This window comes from Chelonia mydas, chromosome 2 (assembly GCF_015237465.2).
Source record: "Chelonia mydas isolate rCheMyd1 chromosome 2, rCheMyd1.pri.v2, whole genome shotgun sequence".
Taxonomy (NCBI): Eukaryota; Metazoa; Chordata; order Testudines; family Cheloniidae; genus Chelonia; species Chelonia mydas.
The window spans coordinates 214,406,188-214,424,081 of record NC_057850.1 but is presented as its reverse complement, the minus strand read 5'-3'; the positions used below and the strand labels follow the sequence as shown (position 1 = coordinate 214,424,081).

Sequence of the window (17,894 nt, the reverse complement as noted above, 5' to 3'; positions counted from 1 at the left end):
TTCGTATTTGCATGCGCTTTTTCTTGGTTTTAAAATTTAGTCAGAATATAGACAGCCACAAACTTTCCAATAAGAAAAGTGTAACATTAATATTACCTTTGTCACTGCTTAGAAAAATAGAGGAAAATGGACTCAGAACTTTCCTATGTTTTTATGCAAGTTTAGTTTCAAACCAGTATTCTAAACTATATGAATGAGTGTGTATCCGAACATCCAAAAGAACCATCTAAGGAGAATGTTAAGGATGCAAAGCCAAGCAAAGGTAGGAATGCCAGAAGTAAGGTTGCCTGTGCACTCTTAATTCAGCCCTCTTTTGAATATGCATTGTGGGAAGGGACTGTCTTTTTTTCTGTGTTTGTACAGCACCTAACACAATGGGGTCTCAGTCCATGACGGGCTGCTAGGCAAGACAGTAATACAAATAAATTATTAATAATGACACAATCACATACTATTTTTTTCCAGAGAACTCCTATGTCATTCAGTGAATGCGTTTTTATCCTCTTAATTCAGTGTGTGATGTCAGGCCTTATTTAATACATTAGCCAAACCCTGCACTGAATTCTTTTATCTTCTCCTGGGTGTTTGGTTCTATGGCACTCATCACCATAGTATCTGAGTGCTTCACAAACTTTAAATAATAATTTATCTTTACATCACCCCTGTGAGGTGAGGGTATTATTAGTATTATCCCCACTATACAGCTGGGGGTGGGAAACACAAAGCAGTAAGGTCAAATTTGTCAGAAAAGTCCACTAATCTTGGGTGCCCAACTTGAACCAGTTAGGTTTTCAGGGTACATAGCATTTTTATTGTATTTTGTAAGTTCAGAGCACAGCTCCAATTGATCTCAGCTGCAGCTGTAAGCGCTCAGTGCCTCTGCAATTCTGAGCCCAGGAGTCTCATGTTGGGCACCCAAAAAATGAGGCCAAGCACTCAAAAGTTAAGAAATTCCAGAATTAGGCCATAATGCATATGCATAAGGGGGTTGTATTAATATTCCATAGACAATCTTAATTGTGGCATTTCACATCTTTTTAGTATTTAGCTTTGCAATCTTAATATTCTCTTAGGGCTTGTCTACACTGCGACGTTGTTGACAAAACGTTTGTCTTTCTGGTACTTAAAAAAGCCCTCCCGCGAAAGACAAATGTTTTGCCGACGAAAGTGGCAGTGTGAACGCAGCTTTGTTGGCAGGAGCACTCTCCTATTGACAAAGCTAACCCCACTCGTGGGGTGGAAGTATTTTGTCAGAAAAAATGCCAACAAAATACTGACAGAGAGCGTTCACACACGCCGACAGCTGCGTAGTGTAGACAAGCCCTAAATGTAGGTTTGTTTGAGTGTGTGTGTATATAAATATACTGACTCATGCATGCACCTTATACCCTATGTGTAATTTATTGTACACCCTTAAGACTCCCACTCCAGCAAAATTAATATACTGACATATGTGTCAGTATACAGAAATTTTCAATTTTTCTTAGAACAAGCATTTCACATATTGTAAAAATATTTGGTTATTTTTCTTTCTGAAATTGAATCTAAAGAAACAGTATTTATTACATAAAAGGACTTGCATTAAGAAAGAAAGCTTTTTGTGTGCAGATGTAGAAACAGAACTCCCAGTATTAATTTTGCATACGTATGCTTTAGGAAATAGTGCATACATGTCATCTTCTGCTCATTTATACATTTTTTTCCCTTGGTTCACAGATCATTCCCAAAGGGCGGGGGAGGGGGACAAGCAGTGGAAAAATCTACTTCAGAAAATGCCAAAGTAGAATTCCACTCCTGCATCCAATAGTCAAGCCTGCATTTCCCCACAGGGAGAGGCTGGTGGGCAGAGAAGTCATGTTGAGCCCACAATGGGAGGGTCAAGGAGCTGGCTCCATAAATGAGTTTGGCTCCTCTCATCCTGAAAGTTGCCCACAATACCATATCCTATTTTCACTGCATTGCTGACCCTAACTGTTAAAGCATCATGGGTCAGGCCCCAAAAGATCACGAGCTGGGTCTAAAAATCATGAGATTTTGCAAAATAATAAACATTGTTGGGGTGGTGGTTTTTTTGCTTTCTGGGATTTGAGCCTTTAGGGTGAATGTTTGAAGCTTTTCTCCGCAAACATGAGGGAGAGAAACGCCCTTATTTATAACAATGAAAGCAGAGGTTCTCGTGTAATCATTTGACAATGGGAGCTGGGGCTTTAAAGAAAAACACCAAGTATTGCAAGACTTGCAGTAAAACCGTGAGGCAACATTGCATTTAAAACATATATGCGTGTATCTGCGTGCGTGTGTGTGTGTGTGTGTGTGTGTATCAGTATTGCCAACCCCAAAGTTTCAGAAATCCTGAGTTAACTCCCAGAATGATGAGGATTTTTTAAATTATTTTTTTAATCTTCTGATTTTTGAATTCTCCCTGCCCACCCACAGTGTATGTGACAATTAGTGTTGCCAAATTTATTAAGGCAATTTTGGCCGCCAGTGCAGGAGCTCTCCCCCCTGCCCAGCAATTAATTCTGCCCCCCCGCCCCACCAGCTCTGCTCTGACCAGCTCACATCAGTTCTACACCCCTCACCTCTGCTCCCCTGTCATGCTAGTGGTCACCCCCTCCTGGGTCTGGAGGGATTGCTGTGTGGTCCCCTCTGTCCCTTTCAGGCTGGGTGTTGTAGGTGTGGGGGGAGGGGCCGAGGGGCCATCCTGTTCCATTGCTTACAAGGTGGAGGAGGGAGCAGAACTTATTTGAGCTGCTGAGCTCCATCTGTTCCCTCATCCCTTGTCCTCCCTCCTGTGAGCATGGCTCCTGTGGGGAGGAGGATGGAGCTTGCCTGAGTCTTTCAGCAGCTCTGATTGGCTGCTCTTCCTCAGGAGGAGGGGCATTCGGGGAAAGCAGCCAATCAGAGGGACTTTCCCCCCAAGTCAGGACTGAAAATCTGGAGGGGGTTGGAGCTTCTTGTGTGCTCCCCAGCTGGCTGCAGTGCCAGCTCCGTGCTTCTCTTCCACCACAGGCTGACAGCCTGTGTGTGGGGGAATACGCTGTTGTCTCCTCCTGTCTGAAAGTCCTCTCCTGTCCCCTCCTATGACCTATGGCAGTGGGTGTGAGTTACTGATGGATCTCATGCCCAGACAAGAGTAAACAATGGACCCAGCAAAGCTGTGGGGTTTCTTTGCAGTGCCTGGCTACTCCACATGCTGTACCTGTGACATCAGCTAGTAACAAGCCTGGGCTCAAGTAATGAGATATTCCATAGGCATCAGGGAAAGGTTCCTGGGCAGGCAAAATGGTGTGAATGGTCTGCAGCCCATTATGCTGTTGAAACCCAGTACAACTATGCATCACTGTTGGCTGAACACAGCCTGTCAGCACTGACATCTTACCCAGAAGCAAGGACTGACTGTAGCCAGCTGCATTAGTAGAAGGTCCCAGTAATTAAGCAGTTTGATAAGCATGACACACCACAATCCTGTTTCCAGGCCCTATGTGGACACGTTGGTGTTAGAATTGTCGGACGCCACAATTGCAGCATCTACGGGTACATCATCAGGTCAGGTAGCCAATGAGCATGTCCGGAGAAGTGCCACACAATAGAGAGCCATATGGCAACAGGCAGACTGATGGCAGAGTCGCAAAGGAACCACAGCACTTTCACAGAGGACTACCATGCTGTGGATACACTTGACACAGGTCAAAAGGTACAGTTAATCAGAATACACACTAGGGATTCTCCCATGTAAAGAAAGACTCCAATACTGTGTTGATGCTCAATTATCCTGCTTTGTGCAGCTGTGGAGACCAATGCCCTTCCCCAAAACCATTTCCACATGATATTTACTATAGCCCAGTAGCTCATGTATGACTTTTCGTGGTTACCTTAGATCCCTGTTCCACACTGTCTGTTCTTAGCCTTTCAAATTTATTGCATTTATAAAGCACCACAATATCTAGGCCCCAATTTGTGTGTATGGAACAAAGTCCTGCAGTGCAGACTACTTTGTCTTGATTATGCCTCTTTTTTCTGTACACGACAATCACTTTTCCAGGTGTGTGCCTGGCTTTGTGCAGCACCTATGAACTGGGGAGTGCATTGCATTGCTTTTGTTGGGAACTGGACAGAGCTCACGCTTTGGTGAAGTTTGAATTTCTTTCAGAGCTTTTGGGTGCAAGTTGCATTCTTGTAATCTCCAGGAGACTGAGCATTGGTCTGAACAATCACATCCCTTGTAACTTCAGACAGACATAATGAAAAGAATTAACAGTTTTGCCCTTCCAGGAAAAAGGGGAATATATGAATGAGGGAGGGGTACAGAGAGAGAGAGAAAGATTTGTATAGGTTAGAAAAGGGCAATAAAACATCTGGCATTAGTAACTGACATGTGTCAATTTTAAGCGTTCATTAAATTCATATTAATGCAAGACCTGTTCTTAAACTCCAAATGCCACTTTTGGTTGCTGTGTTCTTCCATCTGATGGTGATGACTTTTCAGAACTGTACTATGCTTGTTTGCTTGCCACTGGCATCTGACCTGAGGTCAGACTTCTATTTAACCCTTTCCGGTAGGTCAAAAGACAAATTAATCTGGTGAGAATTGAATTGGAAATGAGGTGTCTGGATAACAGGTGTTCCACTTGTGGAATTGCTGCCAGGCTGAAACGTGTTTGCATCTATTCCTATGCCATCCAAGAAATCGTCTCTGAGGTCAGAGAGCCATTCTTAAAACATTTGAGATGGAAAGTTGCCACAGGGAGTGACAGTAGCAGGTGTTTTATGCTAAAATATTGTCTTTCTGACTTTTGAGAACTATCTGAGAAGGACGTTTGTAGGTAATTTATTTACTTACTAACAGGTTCAATGGCTACAAGTTGTCCAAGAGGAACCTCTCCCCCTGAAACGGAATGTTACAATTCTTTATTTCTTTTTCTAGAGGATGAAGATGATGATGAGATTGTGGAACCCAAAGCACGAAATGACTCAGAGATGGAAAATCAAGAACAGAAACATGAGGTGAAAGAAGGTATGTGTTAAAAAAAGGATTTTGTTACCATTTTTAAGTGCTCCATCCTGCAAATAGTTAACATCATGTGTAGTGCTTACTATTGGCAGTAGTCCCAAGTAGCAGCCCAAGAAATTTGAAAACAATAAATAGTTCCATTTAATCAGATCTAGATTAGTGACATAAAAGAAATATGGTACAGAAGGATGCTGTTCAGACAATTTTCCTGCATTATATCAGGAATTCTCTGCAAGTTGCTGAATACCATGAAAAGTGTTCAGTGTATGTTGAGTCATGGACTTTCCATTCCATTGCCACATAAAGGGAATCCCAGTGCTTATATTTGGAATCTAGGAGGAAGAGAGACATTGGACGGATGTGAACAGAAGAAAAAAACCCTAAATAGAGTCCTAAAAATATCTATTTATTTTAGTTTTCCACATACTTGCAAGTGAGCCCTCTTTGTACCTATGTTATTATATCTGAATGAGTGCCATCACTAACATCATCTAGTTCTTTGTTACAGTTTAGTCTAGTGGAAGTGTTTCATATTGCCACTGACTTCCTTCCTTGACTAGCAAAGGCCAACTCTCATGTGAACGATCAATGTGTAAAGTTTTGGTGGCAATGGGCTTTGTGACACTCACATCGCAGAATTCGAAATAGAGCATGGTAGCGGCTGCAAATGACATAGTCTTAGGCGGGTGCTAAAACGCAATGAATAAATTCACTCTTGCTGGACAGTAAATGAACTTGACTTGTGGTGGCAGAGGTAAAATGGCAGCACATCGATGATGAGCATTAAATAATGTGAATCAAATGATGTTTGATCTATTTCTCTATCTTTTCACCCCTAACAATCCCGTTTGCCTCTCTAATGCAATCCCCCTTCTCGTGCTCTGAGCAAAACTCAGAGTCTGAAGCCATCTTTTGTGTTTCATGGAAGTGATTAAAACCATGTTACCAGTCAAACAGGAGTTTAGAAGAACATTTCCTGCCAGTGCTGCACTCTGTGAGCCTTATTCAGAATTAATGGCTTTTCTGCAAATTAGCACATAATGGGTTAAAAGCATGTTTATGTTGGCTTTAAGTACTCTGGCTTCTTTTTTTCTGCAAGGCAAGACAATATTTTGCAAACTTTTTAAAGAATCTCTAATAGATATTATAGTGGCGCCATTCACACTGCTATATAGTAGTTAAGGCTGTGTCAGCACTTCCATTATGAATCCTGTTTTTCAGGGATTTATAACCCAGCCGTAAAAATTTGCTCTGGGCTGAAATTTGGTTTCAGCTCAGGGAACACTTTTTTTTTTTTTTTTTAACAGATTTAAAACAAAATCAGCTTGGACTTGTGTGAGTTATAGGAGTGTAAAGTGTAAAAATCATGAGGGAGAGAAAGGGAGAAAGACAATTTTTTCATGTGTATAACTCAAAAATGGGTTCAGTATTAAAAAAAAAAATAGATTGACCCTGTTATGTTTCGTTTTTCCTCTAAGCCCGCAAGCAATACTTACATACTTTCTCAGAGTTTCAGGTATTTTCCAAAGGAAATCAGAGTTCTTCTTCATGGATTATAGGTGACCGAGTATGTGAGTGTGCTTAATTTTACCCACAGGAGTAGTGCCATTGGCTTCAATGGGACTAATCACACGCATAAGTATCTGTTATTGGATCTGTTTCATAGTGACAACAAAGGCTACAATTCATCCACAGTATAGCGAGCCAGCTCAGTGCTGTATGCACCACGTACACCTCCCTTAAGGACTGCACTGAGGCACCAAGAGTAGCAGCACAGAGGTGTCTATCCATTTCTATGCATCGTGGAGAGGGCTACTTCACTGGCCCCATACAAGCGTCCACAGAAGATCACATTGGGGGCAGGCAGGGATCTACCTCTGTGAGGATCCATTGGCCCCAATGCTTCTCACAACACACAACTGGCACACAGAGACTGTGGCTGCTATTCCCAGGTCCCATCATTCTGCCTGCCATTCACTTCGTAAGAGACAGTCCTTGCCCTACAGAGCTTCTAATATAAGACCCCAGTCCTGCAATTTACAATGTGTAGGAGGAATGCTGCCTCTGTGTGGAGCTCCACCAACATCAATGGGCCTCTGCATAGGTGCAGCAGTCCACCGAGCATTTAAATGGCAAAATCAGGGCTTTGGACTGTCCGTCAGCTGTTCAGGGCAAGGATTGTGTTTGGCCTCTAACCTTTTATCTGTTTTGAAGTCAGTGAGGCTTCTCATGGGAGCCGCAGTCAAATTGTGCATTGTAAATTTCAGGATCAGGGCCTAAATAGACAAGACAGATAAAGGCGACAAGACAGGAGAAAGAAAGTACTATTATCCTCATTTTACAGATTGGGAACTGAGGCACATAGAGACTGAGTTGCCCAAGGTCACACAGGAAGTTGATGTCTGGGCTGGGAAATAAACCCAGATCTCCTGAATCCCGGTCCAGTGCATGTTGTAAATAATTAGATCAAATCAATCACAACAAATGGTGAACCTGTGGAACTCATTGCCAGGGGACGCTGTGGAAGCCAAAACTATAACTGGATTCAAAAAAGAATTAGATAAGTTCATGGAGGATAGGTCCATCAATGGCTATTAGCCAAGATAGTCAGGGATGAAACGAGGGATGAAACCCCATGTTCTGGATGTCCCTAAACCTCTGACAGAATGACAGGGGATGGAGTACTCAAAAATTGCACTGTTCTGTTCATTTCCTCTGACACGTCCGGTATTGGCCACTGTCGCAAGACAGGATAGGGGCTAGCTAGACCATTGGTCTGATCCACTATGGCCATTCTTATGTTCTTATAACTTCTGGATCATGTCCTATTTGAATATTTAATTATCATTGTGATGAAATAATCCCTTTGTTGCTAAAATCAAAATGGCCAAAGTATTATTCACCATATATTCTGCCTTCCATGAACCTTTTTTTTAAAAAAAAGAAAATTTAACCAGAGATTTTTACTAAAGACAGGCTCTAATTCTTCAGGCCCAATAATAGTTTTGAAGGTCTATCTAACTGAGTCACTGATGTGCTTAAGTGTTCATTTACCTAAGGACTGGAACATTTATTTATTTATCCATTTATTTTCTGTGGAAGAGGGTCAGAAGTAATTATAGGTAAATAATCCACCTTTTATCATCTTCAATGGAATGTTTTGAAAGGAACTTCAATAGAATAAAATAAAAAAATCACGTTATATAGTACCTCTGTACTGTATTTAAACATCGGTGGACCTAATCTTGCTTTCCTCACTCAGGCAATGCATCAAAGTCAAGCTTCAGGTTTTCAGAATCAGGCCCCATGCTGTGTCTAGAAGCAACAGAAGACAAGTTCAAAAGGAGTCTGAGACACCCTGCTGTTGGCAGCGAGCCCTTAACTTTAAAATGCCCTGGCTTTTGACAGTTGATCACACAGACCCTTAGAGGAAAAGTTCATTGACTTTAACTAATTTGTTAGATAACTGCAAAAAAATAATCTTAACCAGAAATAGAGAAATTAAATAAGAAGCTTGTAAGGGATATTCAGAATACCTGAAAATAAATGTTACCGGGAATGCAGCCGGATGGCCCCAATCAAGACAAACAACAGAACTGTAGCCAGAAACACAGGAAAAATCAATGGGATATGAGGGCATGTTCTACCAGGGTTTGCTCAGCACCTTACAAGATTATGTCAAAGATTTTCACAGCTCTTGTTAGCTAACAAATCTAAAGGTTGAATGGATTTACACCATGCTCCTCACCCCCACCCCCAAAAGAAGTACAGAACTAAGAAGAACTGTGCTATCTCTGGTTGTAGCTGTGCTCTCACAATTTCTTTCTTTTTTTTTTAAACAGGTATTTTTTTTAATAGATGCTAGTAACTTAGTCAGACTTTTATAATGGGCTAGGCTGCAGGAAACTATTTCATATTCCTTTGCACTTAGTTAAATGTAGATTTTCTTCTTTACATACTCCCTTTGACTCCCGTGGGAAAAGAATCAGGCCCTGACTGATTAAGGGTTTGCAGGATTAGCCTCTCGCTTATATTGTCATCAAAACTGTTGGTTTATATTTAACCCAATTTTGCTCCCATCTGGTGGGAACAAGACTGGAGCCTTTGTTAGGTCCTTTCCTAAATTTATAAGAGAGTTCCTATGTAGACAAAGTACATTTTTTCTGTTATGTCCAAACACATCGGTTTAAAATTTGTGGAGAAAAGACTTGAGATGCTGCAAAATGAAATCTTCAGGGATCATTTTAATTTAGGTGTAGATTGACAAAATGCCATTTGTTTTCATAGCTACATGTTGAATAACTGTTGCCTTCACGTCTCTTCCATTTTTTTAGTTTTTTAAAAGACATTTGGTTCAGTGTAGAATATATTTCTTTGTGGTTTCTGGATACACATCATATTTTTTCCTCTGAAATAGTCTGTCTGCATTTTTAAAAATGATATTTTAAAATGTATACAGAGAGTTTATTGACTTTTGTTGCGATCCCACACAGCTCCAGAGACATCAGGCCAAAATGCTACTTATGGTTACATGATACAGCCCTACTGAAGTTATAATAAATTCATGGCCCCCTAGGATTTCATGGTTGTCACTATGCATCATGCTATGGCCCATCAGAACGTCACGGTCAAAGTGGGGATAGAACTTGGACCCTCTTTCTATCTAATAAGATGCTAGAAGAATCTGTTAGCAATCAGCAGTATAGGCCCTATGAATTATTTAGCTATGTTGGTTCTATCCAGTAGAAGATAGTGGTGCACATAAACATTAGCCAGATCAGTACAAAGTGAATGGGGTTGCCCCATCTTAAAGGAGAGCAGAATTTGGCCCACATTGGCTGGAATTTAATAAAAATAGTTGTAAACAATCAGCATATAGATTCACTTGATGCTGGTAACTAAATATCCTATTGTTTAACCTGTGTTAAACATCAAAGGGGTATGAAAATTTTATATTTTTTTGTTTTCTTCTATATAGTAAATAAATTTGAAGCCCAATATTGCATTGTGAAATATAATTTGTGAAGATGCTGTGGGCACATCCAGGTGAACAAGGCCTCTGGGGAAAAAAATACTTTGATCAGCCACTTAGGTTTCTCCTAGTTTCCTCAGAAGAAATTTGTGTGTCTCTTAAAAGCTGAGATCAAAGTACCTGGAAGCTGCCGGAAGGGGAAAAAATTGCGGAAAATTGCATAGAACCTTTTTATTTTATCCAAGGTAATGGTCATACACAGGGAGAAGGATCGGGGGGAAAATGGAAATAGCTCTGAAAGATAAATGGGTGGAAAAATCTTCATATTAAAAAGAGCAACCATGTGTGTTTCAGTTTTCCGCTTATACTTGTCTTTGTCACGAGTTGCAGAAGTGTTTTGCATTAGAAAAAGTAATGATATTAACATTCTTGTAAGCAGAGCTCGCCTCAAATAAAACTTCAGAGGCAGCTGAAAGAAACAAGAAAATAAGGTTAAAATATGAAGCTTAATATTGCCTGGGGCATCTGGTGTGTCAGTAAGAAGAATGAGGTAAGCTTGTTTATGTCGTACAAACATTAGCCAAGGTGTTTCTGATACTGAAGAGGGTTTAATAGACTGTTGGCTTCACACAGATGATCGAGAGCTAGGAGGGAGATTTTGCTGAGGCAAAACTGCAGCCATTCATGTCTCCATTGCCCATGAACACCCTGGAGTTTTCAAACTGTTTATTTTTTTCCTTTCTCCCTTCTGCTGATTTTTTTGTGGAGGGGGAGGGGGCATATATAGTTGGCAAATGCCCAAGTAAAGAATTTATATTTCCAAGCTGCAGAGAGGATTAGGTTTACCTGATAGTTTTAACCATTTGGAGCAGTGTAAAATTAGTTTGCCATTTGCCTTCACATTCATTTTCTCTCCTTTTATGCCTTTTCACTGTATTGTCATGCTTGTTGTCTGTGATGCTGGGAAAGCAGTTCTTTGGTGAGGTTGGGATGTTGTCTCATTACAGGCTTCCTCTCCAGATGAGTTCATTTTGTGCTAATTACTATTCAGTAGTGGATGCTACAGTAGGTCAACATGTACTTTTTGCCAGTTGTTCCTTTCTTACATGCAATGCCCCCATCTAATGCACTTACAGATATACTGTTCTCCTGCTGGTGGTAATTGTTTCACTGCATAGGAAGGCCATGCAGGGGATGTCTATACCCCTTTCCTGGCTTGGAACTCCACAGGGACCACTAATATAATAGTGCATAGTGGAGGGAGTGTCTGGCTTGGGGGAAACAGAGGGATTGGATCATGGAGCTTCAACAAAGGCTACAGATACTAACTACCCAGCTGCTCTGTTTCCTGGGGGTAGGATTTCTCCCGCACCCCGTGCATCTTCCTTGTCCCCAGTCTGTCTGTGGACCAGACGCTGTGCAGAGAATTTGCCTTTCAAAGTTAAAACTTAGACCAGTTCAAGCAACCCTAGTGTGTAGCCAATTAATAGGCCCCCAAATTAGCTTGGATTAGCTGGCCTAGAGAAAGGAGATTACACCCTGGGCAGTAGATGGTGCGGTCTTTGGTGTGGAATAATGAGTGCTTTGTTACTGAGCAGACTATTGCCTATATTGGGGTGGGCGGTAGATTCCCCTCGTGAAAGCAAAAGTCAACAGTCTCTGTTAGGAGGGGTCCCAGGTGGAGCCCTGCCACAGGACTGGGATCCCACGGGGTCTCACAGGACCTGCTGCCAAAATAGACGGAACAGGTAAAATGTGCTTTGTGGCAGGCGGGACTGGGTGGGCAAATAAACCAGACTGCAGTAATTTGTGGGAAAACACTAAATCTCTCATCAGTTTGTCATAAATAGAATTTCAGCAAAGTAAAGCAAGTTTTTCTTTTTTTTTATATAAAGGTTTTAATATTTAAATTTAAGCAAGGGATAGAAAAAGCTTTGATGTCTATTATACCAGGACTTAAAATATTTTTAGGGCTGTCAATCACAGTTAACTCAAGTGATTAATGCAAAACAAGTTAACTAGATTAAAAAAAATTGTATTTAATCACAATTTTAATCTCACTGTTAAACAATAATAGAATACCAATTTAAATTTATTATAAATATCTTTGGATGTTTTTCTACATTTTCAAATATATTTATTTCAATTACAACACAGAATACAAAGTGCACAGTGCTCACTTAATATTATTATTTTTTATTACAAATATTTGCACTGTAAAAGAGATAAACAAAAGAAAGACAGATTTTCAATTCACCTCATACAAGTACTGCAATGCAATTTCTTTATTGTGAAAGTGCAACTAACAAATGTAGAATTTTTTTTTACAATCTTTGCACTCAAAAACAAAACAATATAAATCTTTAGAGCCTACAAGTCCACTCAGTCCTACTTCTTGTTCAGGCAATCACTAAGACAAACAAGTTTTTGTTTACGTTTATGGGAAATAATGCTGCCCGCTTCTTATTTAAAATGTAACCTGAAAGTGAGAACAGGCATTCGCATGACACTGTTATAGCTGGCATTGCAAGGTATTCACATGCCAGATATGCTAAATATTCATATGCCCCTTCATGATTTGACTTGTAGATTGCACTATTTTTTAAAATATTTTTTGCAGTATAAATACTTGTAATAGAAATAATAATATAAAGTGAGCACTGTACACTTTGTATTCTGTGTTGTAATTGAATCAATATATTTGAAAATGTAGAAAAACATCCACAAATATTTATAATAAACTTAAATTGGTATTCTGTTATTGTTCATCTGTGTGATTAAAGCTGCAATTAATCGCAACTATTTTTTTAATCTCTTTTTTATCTCTTTTAATCTTTTTTGTGATTTTTTTTTAAATTGTTTGACAGCCCTAATTTTTTTTACATGGTTAAAGCAATATTTGTTTTATTCTTTTAGTGGTAAAAATTGTGTCTAAATTCTGTGTGTCTGTGTGTGTGTGTATACACACAATCTTTTTTTTTTTTTTTTTTGGTAGCATAGGGGAATCTGTGTCTTTTGTGGGTTTTGCGGGATCTAAGGTTTTTGCAAGTGCAAGTGGGATAAAAGTGAAAGAAACAATACGGGAGCAGGTGGGAGTGGGTATTACAGTATGGGACAGGAGTGGGATTAAAAAATAGTCCCGTGCAGGGCTCAGGTCCCAGGTGTTCTTTCTTCTCTCATACCATCAAGGAAGGTCAGAATCACATTCGGTGCCTCTCCTTACGCTGACTTCTTCCAGGTCATTTCAGAGCTCTCGTTTTCAGAGTAATGCTCATACTCCAAGTCATATGACACTGGATCATGAGCAGTAAACATCACACTAATATTTCAGCCTTTATGGGGTAAGATGGACCCCTGTGACTTGCTGCATATTTGGCCACACTATCTGAACTGGCCCTGCAGTTTTAAAATTACGATGATGAGGACAGACTTATAAAGGACAAATATTAGTAAGAGACAGGCAGGGTGTCCAGTGGTTAGGGCACTAGTCTGGAACTTGAGAAATCCAGGTTCAGTTCCCTGTTTTGCCACAGACTTTGGGCAAGTCGTGTCTCTCTGGGCTTCAGTTCCACATCTGTAAAATGGGGATAATAGTATTTCCTTATCTCACAGCGGTGTTGTGACGATAAACACAGTGAAGGTTGCAAAGTGTTCAAGTTCTACAGCGCTAGGGGCTGTATAAGAATCATAGATAAATATTCTGCTTTTGCTACCTCCATGCTACCTGAATGAATCCATGTATCTGAGAGTAAATGTGGTTTCCTGTGTCGTCTTCGGTACAGTGTGGTGCCAAGCCTTCTAAGGCCAAAACCCAACATAAAGCTACTGGGTGGGAAATGTCAAAAGGGGTGTGCACAGCTGTGTCAATCTGGTATTTGAAACAAAAATCCTATATACTACAGCTCAGCAAGTGGAACATAGTTTCGAAGTGTAGCTTTGAACTCTGTCATTTTGAGTTTCATTAAGCGTTAGGGTACACCAAGGTATGAAGTTACAGTTTAATATCAGTGCTCTCGAGGTGTTCTCAGAGATACAAGGTAAATTCAAGTATATTGAATTAACCTTTGGGCTGTTGCTATTTAACCCAGTAAGATCTGGAGAGACTGAGATATTTTAAAAAATAAATACCTCAATTAAAATCTGAACAGTCAGTTCAAACATAGAAGACCTTTGATTCAGCTATTAATCAGTACCGGTTGGAATCTGTAGTTTTAGAAAAACACTTTTTTAGCTGTCGATTCTTTTACGGTATGTTGTTTGGAAGCCTATTTACAAATGATGGGCCAAATTCTTTTCTAGCATAACTGCACTGAAGTCATTAGAGCTTCACCAGCTGGAAATTTGGTCCATTGGCAGGATTAATTTGTTGTAAATCAGTGACACCTGTGGCATTTTCCAAAGGTAGATCCTGAACCCTTTTCCAAGGTAGCTAATATAACTAAAACAAAGATTAATTGTTTAAAATGTCGTATTGGTAAAGACAGCTTTTCAGTTTATTATGTTTGATTTACAAGATTATAGAGATAGCATGCAATGCATTACAAATCACTGGGGTTGGCTGGTATAAACTGAAAGGAGAATTTAGCTTTGGAACTCTAAGAACTTCTCAATTTCCTTTTCTCCTGGTATCCACACTCTCAAGTTATAGTTTGTGAACAGGTTATTAAACCCTATGAGGAAAGTAAACTCAGTGAATCTTGTAGGGAGTGTTTTTTAACTGGTGGAATATATTGGAAAATGTCCTTTTCAGAATTTGGGCCCAGTTAACGTAAACCAAAAGATCTGGCCCATATCGTTTGTAATAGGATTGTTATATATGACCCGCTTGTGGGTGGCCCCTGAGTGAGTACACAGTGTGAGGAGCAGGGCACAAAGAGCCTTCCCCCACTTGTGCCCCCACTATCACCTTATCAAGTTCCAGCTACAATTGCACAATCCCACAAGGTACCAGAGTGCCCTCTTCTCCACCAGCAATAGAGCTGGCCACTATCATAAACGGGAGTATATTGTGAAACGGTTTAGCAATAGGTGTGCTCCCTTGTGCACTGGAGAGCTCTGGGAGGCACCTTTGCCTACTCAGGGCTATAAGCCAATCTAAGGGCTAGGTATTCAGAGGTTCCAAGCACCCACAATTCCAGCTGAAGTCAATGGGAGTTGCAGGAGCTCTGCACCTCTAAGAATCAGGCTGTAGTGTAGCAAAGTGTGATGAACCTTGGAGATGTATAACACAGGTATTATATGTTAGTCACTGATTATAAATAAATATAAGCATATGCTATGATCACACAAACTGACAGTTGAGTGTGCAAGCCTAAAAATCCCCATCTCATGTAAGTAGGCTTGGCAAAATTCAATCCTTAATTTCTGATAATATCAAGCATTTTTTTTTAGATTTTTATCAATTTAAATTTTCAGAGCTGCAGAACATTATGCGGGGATCACACAATGGGGAGGATCAGACAATAATTATTTAATGACAGTAGATAATGAGAATCAAAAAGTTAAAGTTTTATAATTGTTAAAACACAAACTGTCCACATCACGTGTCAAAATATTCGAAGTAAATAGCCTTAAATGAAACTCTAATAATTTCTCAAGCAGCAACTTTCTTACTTTGCCTAACTGTAAATTTTGATTATTATTGATGGAAATATTATTTTGTCAATTTGTGTGCGTACAGTGAAATTTATGTTTGTCAGCATTAACTAATAAAAATCTAATTCTTCCAAACCTACATATAAGTAGTCACATTTCTCCAATGGTCATTCATTTGGAAAATGTCTAGTCTTCTAAGGGTTAAGCATATTTTAAATCAAATGTCAGAATCTGGCTCAAAAAAATACTATGCCTGTAAAAGAGTTTGATTCTCTGTAGCTTTTGTTGGTGTCAGTGAGCAGGGAATTGTACAGTAAGTCCGTCCACTCTGGTTTTAAAGTTCTTTTACAAATAATAAAAAAATATTTAAAGAAAATAGAATTTGTTCGTTTTTTACATTTTCTTCACTGTTAACATGCGAAGGGAACTTTAGCTATTTATTTCATTGCCTCACAAACTATCCAAAACAGGAACAAAATTTACCAGTTGCACCAGGAAGAAAATGAAAGAACAGAACAGAAGTATTATCTGACGTGAAATCCAGCAGCCCTTTTAATACAATGAACTGTAGTATAACTTTTACCAAGTTAAGAAGATTATTTTATGTTAGCCATAAAAAGTTATCTGCTTTAAAAGGGCATTTAAGACAGGTCCTCTGTTATATAAGTGTTATGCTTTTTCAAGTTTAGTATGGCAATTAATGTCAGTCAGAACTATTTCCTGAAATATGAATGAAGGGTTTATTTAATTTTGGGTCTTAAGTATTTTCCTCTTCAGAATAATAAATATGCAAGATATAGGATCTCTTCTGCATAAATGCTACATTCTATGAATACAGGAGTACATTTTGATACATTTAAAATCATTCTTAGTAATAATTTTAAATGTAAAGCACTGATTTATTCCTGTCAGTAATGCAATGAGCTTTCGTATAAAAAGTTCCTTTTTACTGAAGACTTTGATTCATTTGGAAACGTCTCCGCTGTCATATTCTTAACAATGTCTTTGTACTTTGCAAGCTCCTCCTAGAGAATTGACAGAGGAAGAAAAACAACAGATTCTCCATTCAGAAGAATTCCTGATATTTTTCGACCGGACAATACGTGTAATTGAGCGAGCTTTGGCTGAAGATTCAGACATATTCTTTGACTACAGTGGCAGAGATGTAGAAGAGAAAGATGGGTCAGTTTTTTACTTTTTTAAATAATACCACCACTCTAATGTATATTGAAGAAAAGCTGATAAAGGTGCATCTTTAAAAAAAATAGAATACTGGTCAGAGAGAGACAATGAAACCTCAGAGATTGATAGTTTGAAAGTCTATAATCAGTGTGTTATACTGAAGTATTTTGTAAAATAGCTTCGTGCTTGATCTGATTTCTTTTAAAATTCTTATTAGAGCTAGTCTACATTTTTTGAATTTCAATCTTTTGACAACATTTCAAATTTTGATGAAAACAAGGAAAATATTGGGGAAAAAAATGATTTTTCCCTCTGATTATTATTTGTCATTTCATACTCCTTTTTAAACTTTGGACCAGGTTTTTATGTGTAGTTAGGCACCTAAAGATGTGGAAAGGCTCATGGGATCTTCAAAAGTGAATAGGAGCCTAACTTCTATTGGAGTTGAAAATCCCCTGATGTTCCAAACTACTTTAAAAATCTGGCTCTTTGCAACTGAGCTACTGACTAGATCATCAAGAGAAAACTTTAGGACAACTTCTTCATTATGATTCTTCTTTATTATAGCACTATCTTTCAGACAATGTAAAAAAATCAAGGTCTTGATTACCTGTATTTGTTAATGTGTCATTACACATTTCAAAGGTAGGGTGTTAGTACTGAAATCTTAGACAGTTTCCACCTGGAGTAATTGCATTCTGCCTAAATGAGGGCTTGTCTACATGGTCAGAGAGTGTGTGACAAACTGAGGTGTAAATCTACAACACACTAGCCTGCTGTGCACTAACTGGCCATGTGGACCCTGCTGCGGTGCACTAAAAGTTCTGTGGTGCAGTACGTCAAAGTGCACTGCGGAACTTTTAGTGTGTGGTAGCAGGGTCCACCCAGGCAGATACTGAGTGGCAGGCTAGAGAACTGTAGATTCATACCCTAGTTTTGCATGCTCTAAGTCTTTGTGTGGACAAGCTCTAAAATTTCCCCCACAGTTTTAATTGGATACAGTGTTCTTCATGGACTACCCTAAGCTGTTGGGTAGCATTGCAGTCCACTACTGCACAGCTGCTTCAGTTCACCCCAGAGGGTCCTGTGATTCCTCTACACAGAGTTTATACAGCCAGTTAGTAAAATCTG

The 17,894-nt window shown here is 39.4% G+C and overlaps 1 protein-coding gene across 6 annotated transcripts in view; it reads left to right on the top strand.

Annotated features, from left to right (window-relative positions):
• The window catches only part of DYNC1I1 (dynein cytoplasmic 1 intermediate chain 1), a 256,182-nt gene that overhangs the window by 129,400 nt on the left and 108,888 nt on the right, over positions 1–17,894 (top strand). For all 6 annotated transcript variants that reach the window (XM_037890634.2, XM_037890632.2, XM_037890637.2 and 3 more), the window contains 2 exons: positions 4,928–5,017; positions 16,601–16,763. In XM_037890634.2, coding sequence (XP_037746562.1) covers positions 4,928–5,017; positions 16,601–16,763 — 253 coding nt within the window. The remainder of the gene's footprint in view (positions 1–4,927; positions 5,018–16,600; positions 16,764–17,894) is intronic.